At 36.4% G+C, this 19,452-nt stretch overlaps 1 protein-coding gene across 1 annotated transcript; it reads left to right on the forward strand.

Moving 5' to 3' along the window:
• Positions 1-4,570: 4,570 nt before the first annotated feature.
• On the forward strand, positions 4,571-19,017 carry LOC124401957 (metabotropic glutamate receptor 7-like). Its single transcript, XM_046874512.1, has 3 exons — positions 4,571-4,576; positions 4,947-5,193; positions 17,487-19,017. The coding sequence occupies exons 1-3, from the start codon at positions 4,571-4,573 to the stop codon at positions 17,534-17,536; spliced, it is 303 nt and encodes a 100-aa protein (XP_046730468.1). The 3' UTR covers positions 17,537-19,017.
• The last annotated feature ends 435 nt before the right edge of the window (positions 19,018-19,452 follow it).

Below are 19,452 nucleotides of genomic sequence, written 5' to 3' on the forward strand. Positions count from 1 at the left end.
CTGTGGTTTCATCATGGACAGCAAATTAGAACAAAGAGCAAACAGAAATTCTGCGTGAAACTGGGCAAATCTGCCACGTTTAACATACAGCAATGCTGCAATAAGTCATTTGAGGTAATTGAGTGGCACGTGCGTTTCAAGAGTGGAAGAACATCGCTGGAAGATGATGAGAGATCAGGAAGACCTTCAACAAGCTCAACCATCAAAAATGTCAAACCATTCGCCAAGTTGTGCATCATGATCGTCGGAGAATAAAACATTTGATTTCACTTCCACACCCGCCCTACTCCAAGACATCGTCCTCTTCCAGAAGTATAAAGACCCAGCTCAAAGGTTGCCATTTTGACACCAGTGCAGAGATCCAGGGCGAATTGCAGAAGGTGCTTGACACACTTTGAAAAAGAAGACCTCCAGCAGGATTGATAGGTGAAAGTGTGTAAATGTAGATAAATAAAGTACTTTCTTGTAAATAGAGCAAGTCTTAATACCTTTTGATACCACCATATTGATTGGCCAGCAGTCTAGTCCTCACAGCTTTCAACCTTTTTATGACTTTTTTCTAATATTTTCTAATCATCATGTAAGTTAAGTTGGTAGACAAACCCAGCCATTAGGGCTGCACAAACCAGTGCACTCTTAGTCCGGATAAATGGGGAGGGTTGCGTTAGGAAGGGCATCCATCGTAAAAACGTGCCAAATCAAACATGCGGATCACGAATACGGATGGTCTGCTGTGGCGACCCCTAATGGAAGAAGCTGAAAGAAAGATGTAAGTTAGTAGATAATTCCTAATACAAATCACAAGTTTTTCCACTGTCATACTTTTAAGCAAGATTCCAAACTCTTAACTACAATCTAAAGCTTTCTGACCAAAAAAAAGTTGCAAAGTCTCAGAATGTTAATGGCAATATCCTTCAAAACTCCAATCCTTTCATTTTAAAATAAAATGGAACCATAAGATGTTCAAAAACTGTTGTATTTTGTTCTAATTATATCACAAGACTAGACTTAATTTCCTGTCCTAGCTGACAAATTGCATTTTTCGACATTGACAGCACTCAATTAAAATCTTCTTGAACGAACAAATCTATCAATCTTGCACTTGTCAAAACATGCTTTTTTTACAGTTCATTAGCAATTTCTGTATTATATTGTCTATGAATATAATTTTATTCATTTGTTCATCATTGGTGAGCACTTCATCCTGGTCAGGGTCACTGTGATTCTGAATCTTTTATGGGAATACTATGCCAAAGAGAGAATACACCCATTCCAGGGTACCAGGGACAAACATTCACGTCTAAGAGCACTTTAGGGTCACCGGTCCACCAGCCAGCTTGGTTTCGAGAGGGAAGAACATGATGTGAACCCATTTGGCTCCTTAGAGAACATGCTTAAGTCCACACAACAGTAACTCAAGCTTAGTGGACATCTGGAGTTTATTATTTAAGCGGTGCAATTTCTATTGCCATTCAGGTGGTAGCCTAGATGATGGAGCTGCTGATCAATTGCTGATTTGTGAGTGGGTATCATGGGAAATTCTCACTTTACCGCATGATCTAAGTGTACCTGGTTTACTCTGCTACTGTACCTTCAGGCATCCAAGATCTACTCAAGCGCTGACACTCTTGCCAGCTCATTACTTTTCCCATTGCTGATACTGGATATGCAGAAGCACTGTACTATCAGGATTCTTATTTTCAGAATACCCTAAGGGTACATAGACTGAGCCAGAAACTGGCCTGGACAGGGGACATACCTTCGGTATTGCAGATGTTAAATTTCTTATAAGGCCCACATTTAATTTTGGTGTGGAATGTTAATTTATTGTTGTTAAACACCTGGAGAGTGACACAAAGAGCAAATAATTACAGTCAGACAATTTGGCAAATGAAGTTGTTAGTTGTTGTTATGTGAACTAATGCACAACCTTCTATAGATCTAGGCCAATATCTTGACCACATTCCTGAGTGCAGACCTAGCAATTTCATACATATCATTTCTCATCTGCTAATGTTCAAATGTCAAACCAGATACACCGATCAGGCATAACGTTATGACATTATTACATTATGACCAGTAAAGTGAATAACAATGATTATCTCTTCATCATGGCACCTGTTATTGGGTGAGATTTATTAGCCAGCAAGTGAACATTTTGTCCTTAAAGTTGATGTGTTATTAGCAAAAAAAATGGGTGAGCGTAAGGATTTAAGTGAGTTTAACAAGGGCCAAATTATGATGACTGGACGACTGGGTCAGAGCATCTCCAAAACTGCAGCTCTTGTAGGATGTTCCTGGTCTGCAGTGGAGAGTATAAAAGTGGTCCAAGGAAGGAACAGTGGTGAACCGGTCATGCACGGCCGAGGCTCATTGATGCACGTGGGGAGCAAAGGTTGGTGGCCCGTGTGGTCCGATCAAACAGACAAGCAACTGTAGCTCAAACTGCTAAAGAAGTTAATGCTGTTAATGCTCGACATTTATTCTCTACAGCAAAAGTGGGACCAACAAAATATTAGGCAGGTGGTCTTAATTTTATGCCTGATCAGTGGTCATAAAGTCATGCCTGATCAGTGAATATAACATATGTGTTTGGGAAAATAATTGCAAGCTAGCAGGCTATGTTTTAAACTCACAATGACTGATTCTTATCACAGAAAATTTAATTAAAACTGGTTTATTTTACCAGCACATGGCATCAGTCGGAGGGTTGGCTTACAGGAACAGATGGTTAAGTTTAGCCACACTAAAGTAATAAAAAACATTTTAAAAGTAATAAAAAAATGGATATTTGATAGTGTCATTAAACTGAACTAAACATATAGCGTCATTGCATTATACCCATAAAAGACACCATAAAAGAACAACCTTTTAATTTTCTTTTATACCAAGTAAAATGCATTTCTGTTCAGCTTTCTGATAAAATCTATGAAATCTGATTATTGCTGCAATTCTTACAGACTATAGTAGTACAATATGTGAAATCTCAAAAAGCCACAAATTAACACAATGTAATTTGCACATGGATTGATTAAAATGTCACTTATGTAAATGTTCACAGTTTCCCCTTTTAATTAAACAGGGTTGAACTATGTGATATGCTACATTTCTTTTACAATGCTATTTAAAACCTGCGATTCTGACATGCTAATGGGGTGTGACACAAAGATACTTGACTATTTAGTATCTTTAACTGAACCGAAAAGTAGTGGTTAAACACACAGCTCCTGAAATAATAGAATATAAAAGATAAATTAATAGCAGTATACTTTTAGATTTGCTTTCCAGCACTGAAAAGGCCATCCGTTACCTTGATCCTTTAACATGGTATACGTGTAGCTCAGAATAATAAAGTTGATTATTGTGGTTTAATCAAGTGTTCCTGAACATCTGCTTGAGTTTTATAAAAAAAAAAGGCTAAGCCACATACCAAGAAACCTCAGTGAGATCTATTCTTCATAGCAGGAGTACATAGAATGGTTCATTTTAAGAAAGGATGAAAAGCTGTTTGCCATGTAAGGCACAGCATTAGTCATGAACTATGCAATAAATACATGAATAGTACATGTGCATGAAACAATAAAGGTGTTTTAAAGGGTTTTTTTTTTTGTAAATATTTCGAGAGATTAAGTTGGAGTATAGTGTAATGAAATCCCACGTTTGTGCATATTTTTTGTGATCCAAATATTCATATATGTGTCTTTATTTTCATTTAAACCTAAAGGCATGTTTAAAGCCAAACATGTATTTTGTTTTGTTTCTTCGATTGTATATGTGGGTTTTTTTCTAGAGCTGCATGCATGTAGTACTTTCGTCAATGAAAATTGGGCTATGAAGTGCACTAATCCGGATAAATTTGAAAACTATGTTTTTGTCTAAAAAACACTACGCATTCACACTCGTTTTTCAATCGTTACTCGAAAGTTGCTCATTCACACTAAAACATCTGAAAACTCTTGTACTGCACATGAGCAAACCGTAAGACAAACCTGCATCATTTTCACCTGGCATTTGTTTACTTTCCGGCTCTTTAAACCTTGCGGCAAAGTCGAGGGAAGGCACGTCACATGACAAAAGAAAGGTCATAGTTTTCGAAGGCCTGTGACGCAAAAGTGACTTTTTTCAAAACCAAAGTCCAAAGCAAAAAGCAAAAAAGGAAAATATGCATTTTTAAACTAAAATTTATTAGTTTGGACACGGCCTTGACCTGCCCATGACACTTAAAAACATAATTTCCTAGATTTATTTCCTCCCCAAATTTACAACCAACAAACCACTCTGACATTGACAAGGCAGGTTTTAAGGATGAATGAAAGAGTGCTGCAAATATAACAGTTCAATTCATCACCTGTTCAAATGTGAATTGGTGTCCACAATCTGTACATCTGACGAGTCGCCCACAGAAACATAATTTTTGGAAGCTTTTGTATAAAATGAATGAATAGTATATTTGTACATCTGATATGATTATTTATAGATAAAGTATCCACACCACATTCTCTTGAAAGTAAAGAAGGCAATTAGTGCTGCTTCTCTGAAAAAAATTGTCTAACCTAATACAAATTAAAAAATGACGGTACTATAGATGTGGAATTTTGAATAAAATTGGCTGTAATTAACTACCTGTAGAGGAAAAGTTTTAAAGCAATTTTTACAACAATAAAATTTCTAGTATCAAAACCAAATTTGTTGCTCTCACCGCTGTGGCCCGGGTTTGATCCCCGGTCAGGGAACCAACCCCAGCCATTAGGGTTGCACAAGCCTTAGTGCCGGTCCCAAGCCCGGATAAATGGGGAGGGTTGCGTTAGGAAGGGCATCCAGCGAAATCAAACATGTGGATGGTCCGCTGTGGCGACCCCTAACGGGAGAAGCCGAAGGAAAGTAGTATATTACATTATGAATAAATTCTAAAGATTCTGTTTTTCTCTCCCCACGTTGTTCCACAGCTGTACATCCAGACCACCACGCTGACCATCTCCATGAACCTGAGCGCCTCTGTGGCTCTGGGTATGCTCTACATGCCCAAGGTCTACGTGATCATCTTCCACCCAGAACTAAACGTCCAGAAACGCAAGCGTAGCTTCAAAGCGGTAGTGACGGCGGCCACCATGTCATCGCGCCTCTCGCACAAACCCAGTGACCGACCAAATGGCGAGGCCAAGACCGAGCTGTGCGAAAACGTCGACCCTAACAGTAAGTAATGCAACGTTTTTTTTGTTTTCCGTTTGTTTGTTTTTTTATTCGCACACCTTCATCACGGCTCTGCCATTTATTTCCTCTCCGATGACGCACATTTGCTAATGGTGAAAAAGTTAAGCCTTTGTTATTTTTACCAAGTCGCAGTAGGAGGGAAGATATGAGTAATCCTAGTCAGTCGGGTGTACGTGTAAGTCACACTATTTGGTGTGGTTCTGAGCAGATGATGACTTTCAGCCATACGTGTGTAGGTGTTAATAAAAAAATGGATATTTCTATCTAGTCTTGGAAGTAATAAAATGAAATAGATGTTCCATAAGCAAGCGTGCTCATTGGTACTCATGCATGGCATTGTTTCTTACACTTCTTTACATATCAAATCCAACTTGTGCTGGACCTCCTGTTTGTGGATTTTTATTTTATTTGATCTGTCTATTTAATAATATTAATTGTTAAAAGAAACCCTTTTTATTAAGTGTTTTTTAGAAGTAGATATGGGTATTCAATTTACAGGATTGCCTCATAGGTAGCAAGCTCCAGCTCCTGTTTCTCTCCAGTGCAGGAACAAAGCATCAGACCTGGTGCTAAACAAGTGCTCCTATTTAAATAATTAGTCTAGACTTAAACCAATTCTCCATTTACTTTTATTTTCCCCCAAATTACGTCTTTTGTGTCTTGTTTTTCATGAATCAATACAAAGAATTTAAGTCAACCGTGTCTCATGCATACCCAGGCACGCTATTCAGTATTTGCTATGTGTGCATATTTAAGGGTGGTTTTAATTATTCCAAGGTTAGTTAAGATACTTTACTTATGAAAATAGTCATTTATGATAGTCATTATCAACAGGAAAACTCACATGCTGGAAGCTTTAAGTCCTTTGAAAAATCAAGTTAGTATCAGTTATTGTCTTTACATGATTATATCAAGTATTCATGCATTGATTTGATGCAACATGCTGAAAGATGAAAAAAGATTTAATAGGTTTAATCTAGAGCCTGATTTTGATTTGATCTGTTGCAGATATTTTTGCTTATAAATTGAGATTGGAGGCCTCATCAGAACATACAGTGAAATACTCATAATTGCAACCAAATATATTTAACAAAAGATTCTTTTTTAGTGAGTTTTTACATGAAATTCTTACATCTGAATGAAGCTCATCAAAAAATCATCTACTGCAGAATGCTAAAGGAGCCTTCAATTTTTGAAACTCAATACAATTATAACTATTTATGTACATTTTTATAAATGGCATTTTGGTAGGTGCCCTTATTTAGAGCGATTAACAAATATAATTTATACAACCGAGTAGTTTGGGGTTAAAGGTCTTCCTCGAGGGCCCAGCAAAGGCAGCTTGCTAGAATTTGTACTCATGGTCTTCCAGTCAGAAGTTTAACATATTAACCACTAACTTACCATTTACCTATTTATGAAACTACTTTATATGAGTGATATAATTATACATGATAAAATATTAGCTTCTGTATAATGTTTTATGAGTACATAATATTGCATTGACTTACAACATAAAATATCAACATCTGAAGAGGAAGAAATTAAATGCTGAGAGAAGATTACCTATGTGTCTATATGTGTGTACTGTAATAATCATTTACCCAGCTATCAGTCAAATTTTAAACATGGCTGCACTCACAAAAGTGGAATGCTCAACGTACATACAAAAAATGTGTGATTGCATGATTTTAAGCATGACTTTAACCTACACCTAAGCATGTGCGCATCGCTTATAATGAATGAAAGTTACAAAGGCACTAGTTACCATTACTGAAATGAAATTGATAATTAGTTTCTGGCAAGCTTCTATTCTATATTATACCCATTTGCAATATTAGTAATAATTATATCATAGTTCATTTTTTTTTTTCCCCTTGAAAGCTGAATGTAATGTAAGCATGAATCGTTTTGAAGAGAGGTAGACCCTGTAATTATCTCAGTATAATCTTATGAAGATAAATTACACTGCTATTTTGAAGTCTAGACACCTTAGACACAAGAGATATTGGACACCCAGTGATTATCGTTCATTTTCTTGATTTGGCTGTATCAAGGAAAAATGGCTTGCTTTAACCCCAATGCATTTGTTTGCTTTATCAAATTATACCAATATAACACGTATACTGAAGGCAATGAAGCCTCTCTTACAAGGCTTGCCTGAAATTAAAATACAATTTTAAAACAGATTAGCTAGTTAGGCAATATAAAGTCACTTGTCCTGCTTTCCTGTGGCCTCAGGAAGTCAGCTCACCAAATCCATTTTTCCCCCCTCAACAGGCTAATTCTCATAATTTATAAGGTAAGACCAAATTTTTTTTTTTTTCATCATGACCTTGCTCCATTTTTTAAAGCTGGAGGAAAGGATGTGAATGAAGTGCTAATAGGACTTTCCCCATAATACATCATGCCTTCAGAAAGTTTCACCCCAAATCTTGCAGTGCCTTCAAGCAGATGTTAAAAAATATATATATAACTTTTAATCACGGTTTACATTCTGCCCAGAGGACTGGGAATCTGTTGGTGGTTTTCTGGTAAATGTGTAAAATCTTGGGAGATTTCTGTTTTCTTACTCAACAACAAACCTGTCTATGTGTATGGTACAGTATGTTGGTGTGAAAGGGACTTCAGGGACTTTTTTTTCCAATGGAAATAAGTCCTGGGAGAAATCTGGTCACAGGCAGGTCAAGGCAAAGCCCAAACCTTAGTCCCCATTGTAGGTCAGGATTTTCTTTTTCCCTGATGGACCATCTTGGGGATTGGAGTGTGTCTGTAGTTTTGTGTCTGACAATTACACATAGGATCATGCTTTTGTATGATAACATGAAGCACACAGCACTGTGGACAGTTTTTATGGTGGGGTTTGCATATTTATTATTATTATTATTATTATTATTATTATTATTATTATTATTATTATTCCCTGGTGGTCTAGTGGTTAGGATGCGGCGCTCTCACCGCTGCGGCCCGGGCTCGATCGCCGGTCAGGGAACCAACCCCAGCCACTTTCAGTGCCGGTCCCAAGCCCGGATAAATTGAGGAGGGTTGCGTTAGGAAGGGCATCCAGCGTAAAAACATGTGCCAAATCAAACATGCGGAGGATCCGCTGTGGCGCCCCCTAATGGGAGAAGCCGAAAGAAAGAAAGGAATTATTATTTTTATTTATTTATTTTTACTTTACAACAACATAAATGTTTTTTGTAAGATAAAAAAAAAAAAAGAAAATTAATTACAAAATAAATACAAAATCCAAACTGATATGGGTCTTTCTAGGTTTCTGAAAATCCATATGCCTGGCATATTTTGTGCCCCTCATACTCTGCACCCCTATATAGACTTATACAATTCATACACAAGAAAACTAGAACAACTGAACTGAGAACAGTCTTGGATGGACAAACTAAAGACATTGTGCAGTGAATGGGATACATACAAGTGCTTATTATGAGAAACATAAATCGGTTGCAAAAAGAGCCACGTCACTTGGTCTAGGGGCTGATGGGAAGTGTAGTCTATGTATCTTTTGCATAATCCTGACATTCATTGGTTATACAATATAGGGTCAACTATGCGTTAACCATCATGCCTATTTGGACCCATTATTTCCAGTGAAGAAAATGTTTAATGCTATGTCATAGAAGACATTTTATACACCCCTGTGCTTCCAAATTTGTAGCAACAGATTGTGGAAGAATCACAGATAGATATGATGGTCAGTTGTCCACATGGCAACAAGTAGCCATGTAATTTAGCACATGCTCAGAGGCTCACTAGTCTCCCAATCCTCAGCTCTCACAACACTATTAGCTCAATAAATGCTACTATGTTCCTCCATTTATCTCTTTTCCTTTTGTATCTTACAGCAACTTAGCCTCCAGTGTCCAAATGATATTTATGGATATGTATGTATGCAAATATGCTGAACCCTGGAATGCTTTGACACTTAAGTGAATGGGTTGTAAATGATAAAAAAGTACAAGTGATGGCACCGTCAGTGCATGGTGTAATTATTCTGATCGTTCTCATCAATCCGCCTGGCACATGCAAATTTAAGGCCATTTACCATGCAAGATTCATTACACACTCTGACATGGATGACGTGCCCAATGTGACAAACAGGTGGAAGTGTTTCCTTTAAGAAACGCTCATTGTTCCTGTTATATATCAGTATGTTTGGATTTAGTTCGATACTTAATGAAGTTGGATTTTGTTTTGAGATGTACTGCATGGCTCCATTTCATATGATGACTACAGTACATGGACGATTTGTTCGAGATTATCCCTCCTCACCCCAAGCATCGCATGCGAGTTCAGGGAAAATTAACTGGGGTGCAGCGCAGTGGACTTCCGCATCCTCTTCCCTGTTATCTTGTGATTTTGTTTTGATTTGTGTTATATCTCCATCTGTGTCTTGTTATTCTGTTCATTCACATTCATTGAGTAGAGGAAAGTGGTAGTTAAGATGTTTGACTTCCTTTAAGAAGGTCATGAGTTCAAATCCCACCACCACTAAATTGCCACTGCTGGGCCCTTGAGCAAGCCCTCAACTGCTTAGATGTATACATGAGATCACTGTATGTCTAAATAGGGCGTCTGCCAAATGCCAGAAATGTAAATGTGTATATAGATGTTCACTGTGAACCAACGCTTATGCATGTGCTTGCTGCCACATACATGTTATATATATATATATATATATATATATATATATATATATATAATATTGTTTAAATTGTACAATACAGCACTTTAAATTGCTCTGTTTTACCAAATTATATACTGTTATTTGTTGAATTATTAACAAACTGCAGTGTAGGTAGTCCCATAATGATCACCATTCTTTAAGACTCCTGGGTAGGCTAGGCCATGTCTCAACTTACAATATTTTTGTCGTGCATTACCTGTATATACATTTATGTTTCCATTTTTTATATCAAAGTATCTCTTCTACTTTTACCATCAAGTAACAAGCTCTTTTTCATCCATGTTTTAAAGTTTGCCAGTTTCTGTTTCTCCTTCTTGTTTTGACGCTTGCCTGACCCATCGCCTCTTCTACGATTGTTTTGTTTCTGCCTGACAGTTTCATTTGAGTGCTGTTTGGATAAAAAAATAATTCTTTTATCTGCTCGCTGGTCCACCTGGCTAAATTTGGGATCAGAGTATTTCTTCCTAGTAACCATTAACACTGATGATTGCCAACTTGATGCTTAAGGGTTATAGAAAGTGGGAATATCAGATTTGCATTTTTGTTAGTTGTTTTACGAAGGGGTGGACCCTCAAAGTTTTTTTTTTGTTTTTTTTTTGCTGGGGTGGTTGTTAAGGGCTCTTAGTTTTCTAAAGTTTGTAGGTTTCTAAAAAGAACACAGTTCAGTTACATGACATTCCTTGTTTATGAAATGTCTGGATACTATTGGACTATACACTGAGCTATTCATTCACTACTGAGACTGAATGGTGATGTTCTTGCCTTTTAAACAATTGATATTAAATCATCATTGATTAGTTTAGGCCTAACAGTAACAGCAAGGTCATTTTAAGTGTTTTTTTTCCCCACACCAGCATTTTCTGTCAACATTTCTGCTCGACCAAAAATTTCTGCTTTAAAACAACACATTTTTCTCTCACTTGATTTTTTTTGTTTAAGAACCCTTTTTGTCACTAATCAAGCCATTTTTTTAAATCTATCTATAAACATCCTCTCTTTATTTACTTAAACTTATCATTCATCAAGGTGCCTTGACATTGCTGAAATCCTCTTTATGGTTAGAGAAAATAGCATATTTTAAAACCTCTATTTGTATTTCTCACTTTGTGTGAAAAGGGACAAAGTCAATGTTTGTTTTTTTCCTCATTGAAAGAAAAGTACATTTTAAAACATGTCATAGTCACAAAAGCAAAGAGGAGAACAATAGCTATTTTCTACACATTTGTGGTATAAGCACATAAAAAATAACACTTTCTACCCAGGAACCATAGAATGCAAACAAAGTAAGGCAATATGCATAGACGCTATCTGTTTGAATTCAACAAAGGATTTGCTATAAGGGCCACAATGGTTATTATTTAAAAAGAAAGGGCTATTCTGAAATAAAAAAGATTAAAAAACAAATGAAAACATTTTTAGGTCCTAATCTTTATTGGGGTCTTAAAATGGACATACCAAAGATGACATGCATTCAAACATAAATTGATAATAAAATACTGTTTAAAGAAACAGTATTTGGATACCATTCCAAATGTGGTGCCCATTTATTGTTATAATTACCTCCACTCTTCTGGGTAGATTTTGGAATGTTCTTGTGGAGTTTTGAGATCATTCAGCCTCAGGAGTTTTGGTAAAGTCAAGGAATTTGAATGTAATGAGCCCTGGGATGTATTCAGTGTTCAGTTTCATCCTAAAGCTGTTCAGTAGGCTTGAGCTCAAGATTTCACTCAGGTAAACCATATCTTCATGGAGCTCATTTTGTTAACAGGGGCATTGTTATGCTAGAACAGGTCTCCATCTTGGGTCTTCTAGTTCAATTGAAGGGGAAATTTAATGTTACTACATCCAAAGACGTCCGATCAAATTGTGCAAATTTTTACTAGAAATTTTCAGGAAAAAACCCCCACAAATTCCTAGAAAACTAAGGTGTCCCAATACGTTTTGTTCGTATGTTGTATTTTTTAAAATATTTTTTCATGTATTTCCTGTATTAAAAAACAGGTAGATAGCTAAGTGTGTACAGATGCGGAGGTGTAAGAGCTAAAAGATGTATGCACTGCTGCATTGCTCTCTTACAGTAAAAATAAAGTGAGGGTTAATTCCAGCATGTATTAAATGGCATTATGGGAAATATAGGAAACTATTAAAAAATGTATTTGTTCATTAAAAAATGAACAGTCCTGTGTTAATTCTAAAGATATTTTGCAGGTCATTCACGACAGATTTTTTTCCTCTATAAGTGCAGTTCTCAAGAACTGATTAAAACTTTGACCAGTGGGAGTGTTCTCATCTAGCCACAGCTGCCTGTAGTTAGCAAGAACTTTTCCTATCTCCCTTATGGGGATGGACGGGAAGAGATGAGAGGCATTAAGAAATTTATAGTGCCTCTTGCTTTACGGATGTCCCACTTTAGGTCAAGCAAGAGATAATGGCTTTCCTTTTCCCTCTCGTGAACATTCATTAGGTTCACAGCGAAACAGTGATTGCTGCCGAGGTGTGTGTCGGGCATCGCTGCTGTCCAGCAAAATGAGATCTTAAGCAGGGGTCAGTCTTTCTTTTCCACTCTGCCTATTTTTTAAATGCCATTGAGTACTATGAGATCGACATTGTGACAAAAAAAAAATGTCGACACAAAATTCACTTTTAAAGGTTTGAACAAGGCTTTAGTATATGTATAACATATTGTGTGTTTAATAGTCAATTACTATACCGGTAATAATAAAACACAAAATCTTTTCATGCTGAAGACTCAGTTTTACGTACTGAAATATTATGTACACACTAATTTTTCCCCAATCACAGGAAGGTTAAGTTGTCTTTAGCTGACCTGAATCTTACACTGATCATCATGTTTTATGTATTAAATAACCACAATGCCTCATTAAACCAAGCCTTCATCAAGGACACATCTCTCTAAAGCGTGTTTTTTAGAAAATAAGACATTCATCTGAAATATGCAACGAAAAATAAAGGTCACTACGATCTCGTCAGTGATTGACCTTTCGTTTGAAAGGCTTGTTGACTTTCAAAAGATAAAAAAAAAAAAAAAAGAGTTACAAAAAAAACACAAAAAATCAGAATTAATCCGTGACAATGAGACTACCTTGAATACACATGCATGCTAATTAAATAAATATGTAAATAAATAAATAAATAAACAAACCCAAATACATAACTAAATAAAATAGACTGTTAAATGTAGTAATTTAATTAATTTATTTGTTTGTTTATTTATATGTTTAGTGAGATTCCATTTTGCATTCGTTTAACTTGATTCAGACTGACCTAGTAAACAATTCAGACTGCTTTAAATATCTAGACTAAAAGGTTATTTGGCTTTGCAAGGAAGAATTGACTATGGGTTTGAAAAAAAACACACAAACGATGTGGTGTAGTTATCGTTCTAACAATTCAACAGAGTCAGTTTTTTCTCTCTCTTTTCCATAGTTATTAGTTGTATGGACATTTCTGGTTTGGTCCATAAAATGCTCATTTGTGATCTCAAGCTTCAGTTGTTAATTCCAGGGTTTATAATTACTGTTCATTTAGTAATAGTAACAGACACAAGGAACATTAATGTGACTATCTATCTATCTATCTATCTATCTATCTATCTATCTATCTATCTATCTATCTATCTGTCTGTCTGTCTGTCTGTCTGTCTGTCTGTCTGTCTGTCTGTCTGTCTGTCTGTCTGTCTGCCTGCCTGCCTGCCTGTCTTGTCTGTCTGCCTGTCTGGCTAGCTAGCTAGTTTGTCTGTCTACAGTTTATATCTGCCTGTTTAGTTATTTTTTCATTCATGAAATTTTGTCCTATTTTTCTATTGTTTACAACCATTGAAAAAGCATCAATCAACAAATCAATATTTCTTTCTTTCTTTCTTTCTTTCTTTCTTTCTTTCTTTCTTTCTTTCTTTCTTTCTTTCTTTCTTTCTTTATTCATTTATCTATTTATTGTCTTCTGTAACACAATTTAAAAAAAATATATCAAAATTATCTTTCTTTCACTAGTGGGCCATCAGGGCCTGCAAGGCCTTCTCTGCTAATCACTATCAGTCACCGACTTTTTAACATTTTATTGTTAATTTACTATGTTTTTGTCCTTGAATATGTATTTCAATATTTCCAATAGTCCATTCTCCTGATTTCATAGCGTTTCATAGCGATAGACTTTTTAAGAAAAGCTGGACATCATGAGGAAAGGTCGGCCAAAACAGATCAAAACAGTTGTTAAGCTTTTTCATGAACCGTTTATATTTTTGTGTTTTTGTTTCCTGAAGAATTTGCACAAAAACACACAATTTGCCTTAATTTCAAATCCACAGAAAAAACATAATGCACTAGAAAAAAAATGCACAAAAATTAATGGAAAACCCGGATTTTATGAGGTTGATATTGATGCTTTTACTAAAGATGATGTTTGTGGGTGGTGCAACTGTGGCTACAGTGCACAGTACTGTTATACTGCGTTTTTCTATAATATTGATGGGTTCTATGGCTGGGCGTCATAATGGTGGTAGTATTGAAATGGGGGATGACTCAGGTAGGACACCACTGAAGGCCTAGGTGTGAATTGCTTGGTCCACCACTGCTTTCATTGTATTTGTTGTTAAATCTGTTTGCTGTGGTGGACGGTAGGCAAACTTTTCCTTTTTCGGTTAAGTTTCTGAAGTGATATGGACCCGTAATGCAGTCAGACCTGCCTAGAACTGTACATTACCTGTACATCAACTGCACGCTTTAGAACATCTGTCGACCAATCAAAATCAAGAATAAATAAACGTAATGCAATGGACTATTTGGACACTTTGAATATTTGCACCCACTGCAGGCTAAGCCTTTTTTAAGGGGTTTGCATTGAGATGCTTTTCTACTCTGGTTTAAGGAATGATTATTTGTTAGCACCACCTTTTCATCATCTGCAAAACTGTCACTTGCTGGATGGGTTTTGTACGTCGCACCATTCTGTGTAATGTTGTTTGTAAAATGACAAGAGATCAGCAGTTACATCAACCGTAGTACCCAAACCAACAACCAACATTTTCCACATTCTGCTTGCCACATTAAAGCAACGTTTCCCACATTATAATGCTTGATATGAATAAATCTCCAACACGGCTTCAAAGCTTTCACAAGAATGCCGATAATTACTTGAACGTTCAGGTGCATAGGTGTCCCTAATGAGCTCCCTGCTGACAATCTGTCATGGCATGCTATTTTGACTTGCAATTCAGTAGTGCAACAGCTGTTCTATTGTTCGATTTGCATGACAGCTTATGTCACATTCTGTTATGACTTGAAATACATCATCTCATATAAAAGGAGATAGTTTAAAAGGGTATGCAATGCATCACACAATCAATACATGCTATTTCCACAGCTTTGACCGCATCACGGTACACCTGTAATGACAGTTGATACCGGTATAATGTACTGGGATGAAAATGCCATTTGGGATAGTTTTTACGTTAGAACATTATGCAGTATGTGGCCTAAAACTGTCACACCATCAAACACCAAAGTACTGGTTACGGAAACATGGCACTGATGTATTATTGAGTACATGCTGTTAGGTGTTTGTGGCACGGTTTAGTAAGTCTTCTGACATAAGGTTCGTGTAAAGCATTAATAACACAGGGCTTGCATGTCATCTTGCTAATATGAACATAAAATCACATAAATTCATACATTCTCATCTTGCAAATTTAATAAATATGAATATGCTTATTCATTTGTATTAAAATCCTTGTAAAGATAGTGGTAGTGATGATGATGATGATGATGATGATGATGATGATGATGATCATGATGGATTTGAATGATTATTATTGTGTAAAAGTTCCCTGGTGGTCTAGTGGTTAGGATGCGGCGCTCTCACTGCTGCGGCCCGGGTTCGATCCCCGGTCAGGAAACCAACCCCAGCCATTAGGGTTGCACAAGTGCCGGTGCCGGTCCCAAGCCCGAATAAATGGGGAGGGTTGCGTTAGGAAGGGCATCCAGCGTAAAAAACATGTGCCAAATCAAACATGCGGATGGTCCGCTGTGGCGACCCCTAACGGGAGAAGCCGAAAGAAAGTTATTGTGTAAAAGTTGGACATCTGATAGGAAGGTCGCTATATTAAAACACACAAATCCACCACTGCTGGACCCTTGTGCAAGGCACTTAACCCTCCACTGCTCAGTTATAGAAATAAAATTTATATAATTGTAAGTCACTATAAATAAAGGCATCTGCCAGATGCCATAAATATAAATGTATTTTTAATTAAAACTTTATTATTACTATTATTTAGTGGTGGATGAAGTCAATGTACTTGAGTTAAAGTAGAGATACACTCGTTAAAATGTTAGTCTAGTAAAAGTAAAAGGGCTCACTTTCAACTTTATGCAAAATACTATAATTTAGTAAGGATATAATGTTCCTATTATTTTATTTAATCAACTTAGTTTATGTGAAAAGACTCAAATGTTACACACCAATCTATTTATACAATGATATTAATGCATCAAACACTGATTGATCTTTATTAAAATGATCATGAGCCAAAAACCTTTTCAACTATTAAAAAATTGTGCAAATAATCAAAACAGAGTCAGGTTTATTGGCCAAGTGTGTTGACACACACAAGGAAATTGGTTCCATCTGTTAGTGACTCTCAAACTACAGACATAAATAACACTATACATTCAGCTATACGCTATACATAAGGCCACAAGTGTTGTGGAAAGTTCGAGTCAGGAGCTTCTTCCATCATTTATTTTCCTCTAAATGTTCTGCTTGCTGTTGAACTGATGCTGAACTGAATGTTGGTGATAAGTAGATGCCACCAATCGGCGCTCGAAACGAGTTCAAAACAGAGCGCGTGCTCTACACTGATTGGTGGTTTGACCAGTTAGGATTTTATCCTCATTAATAAAAAAAAATGGAACGCCTGATTCCGCAAAATGTAATTGAGTAAAAGATAAAGATTTCCCAAATGGAAATGCTTTAGTACAGATATATGAAAGAGCTAATTTAATACAGTAACGAATTACATTAATCTTGTTACTGTCCACCATTGTTATTATAATCATCATTCTCATTATCATCATTATTTTATTAAAAATCTTAAAAATGCTTTTATGGATTATCTTTGCCTTCTTTTTATCTTTGCCGGTCTTGCACAGAAACCCCGGGTTCATTTTAAGAGGTTAATATTGATGTTTCTGCTAGAGATGATGTGGGTGGTGCAGCTGTGGCTACAGTGAAAGGAGACTTGCTATATCGTGTTAATCATCTTCATCATCGTCATCCTCATTACTCTTATATTGAGCACTTCTAAATTTTTCAAAATGCTTTAAAAGGATATTTTTTTTGCCTTCATTTCAAATTTTATCCATAACCCTTTTAAACCCCAACTTCAAACCTGTACAGTTTCTTATTAATTGGTACGAACTTGTGAGACTGTTGTCCTTTACTGCTTGACATCATGAAAGAGCTTGTAAAAGTTCTCCAGGGAAAAAAATTGATAGAACACACACAAAAAAAGAATGAAAACTCACTTTTTTTTTAATCTCTCTGCATTTTCCAGGTCCTGCTGCGAAGAAAAAATACGTGAGCTACAATGACCTTGTGATCTAAAGGACCTCATCACCAGAGGGAAGCAATCAGCGAGAAGACACGGTCTTTTGCCTTTTTTGGGGGCAAAAAAACATAGAACCCAGATTGTCAGGAGGAAGGGATTTTGTGTTTCTTTGGCGTACAGTGTACTCACGTCTGAGCTCCACTGTACTGTACCCATACCACTGGATAATGCTGAGGATGATTTTTACATTTTGTAGGATGTGAGCAAGAGAAAAAAGAAAGGAGAACCTGAATCAGGATGCTGATTCCCTGCCCCCTATACACATAAAAAAGGACATTTATTTATTTTGATAGGAGCCCTATTGATTGGACCAAGAATGATGTATCTGAGTAAGTAATGGCACAAATTTCAGCTCTCAGCTAATCTGTACTCTACAAGGCAGCTCTGAGCTCTTGTCCTAAACAACATGAACAACCCTCCTGAAGGCATTCTGTTGTAATAATATCTGTAATAAGCACTGTCAAGGATGAGAGCATGGTGAAGGATGGCAAAGCCTTATGGTTTTCCAATGAACTTCCAAACTGCAACTTTTGCAAACTTCCACCGTGCCAGGTTGTGTAGTCCTCTAGCATTCCTCTGACCTTTGATGTTAAATCTTTTGGTTGTTGTTCTTTTGCAATTTTCTTCTTTTTCCTTGCCTCTTGGATGCACATTATATTAAAGCCATATTCTTCTCTAGGAGATTCCCCCCTTCCACTCAATTTACTGTGTGTGAGGTCCTCAAACCCTTTGTTTCTCTCTCTGTTTGATTCACATTGATATATGGTACGTCGTGAGGGTTTGTAGACCGTCGACTGTGTTTTTTTTTTCCAGTGACTCGGAGAGGATAAATGTCGCATCGAATCGTACGCTATCGAAAATTTCAACGGACTGACAGTGTTTTTTGTTTGTTTTTTTCCGAAAGGTGTTCACGTAGCAGTTGTCATGTCAATGCATGCCTGATATGTTTGATGTTGAAGTAAACTGAATATTTCACCACAGGAAGGCAATTCACGTTGGCCTGCTCTAAAGAAAATTGTTCTTTTGCTTTCATTTAGCTTTTTTTTTTAAATTTTATTAAATTCCCTTCATTCTTTTTTTCTCTGACTTCCTCCAAACTCAAGGCAGAATATGGCTTTAATTTGTTTGGGAATTTCTAACTGCCCCGCAACATATGGAGAAATTGTGGAAAAAAAAAAAAAAATGAATATGAATATATATATTTAAAAAAGAAAAAAAAAGATTTCAAATGAAATAAAAAGCATGTATGTTTTATACTGTTTGTACTAAGTATATTCATGTTGCCCTTGCTGCTTATGTGCTAATATTGTGGGAGACATTTCCGTTTGGCCACTCATGCAACTTTACTGTGGTGTTGTCCAAGAATGTATCGACATGAAATAAAACCGTTGGGTTATTTTTATTTTTTAATTCACAAAAATATGTGCTTTTTTGTTTGATTTGAACAGATTTTGTTGCCTACATGGCAGCTCATCTGAGCGTTTATGGGGTTTATGGTGTCTATTGGTTTCTCAGTAAAAGGCAAAAACACACAAGGCAGTGAATGAGTGGAGGGAAGTTCTGTGGACAGATGGTTTCAAAGGGAAAATTTTTTATTACTCATGTTTTTCATGCTAAGGGAGGATTGTTCTGGACATTTATAGATTTGTTTGGTCAGAGAAAATCTTCAGACTGTTGCATTACTGCCTGTTGAACAGAAAAACACTCGGGTAAAATGAAGTCAAAAATCATCATGATATTGAGCTGTTATAGTAGGAAAACGATCAAATTCACATGATAAATTATTCTCATAATCAGTGTTTAACATGAACTTCAAGTGAAAATCTATAACTAGGAAAACACAAGAATATCACAAGAGCAGCACACGTGCAAAAGATGTGATTATAAAAAGAAACAAAATGTGAACCGAAAC

Source organism: Silurus meridionalis, chromosome 19, assembly GCF_014805685.1.
Source record: "Silurus meridionalis isolate SWU-2019-XX chromosome 19, ASM1480568v1, whole genome shotgun sequence".
Lineage (NCBI taxonomy): Eukaryota > Metazoa > Chordata > Actinopteri > Siluriformes > Siluridae > Silurus > Silurus meridionalis.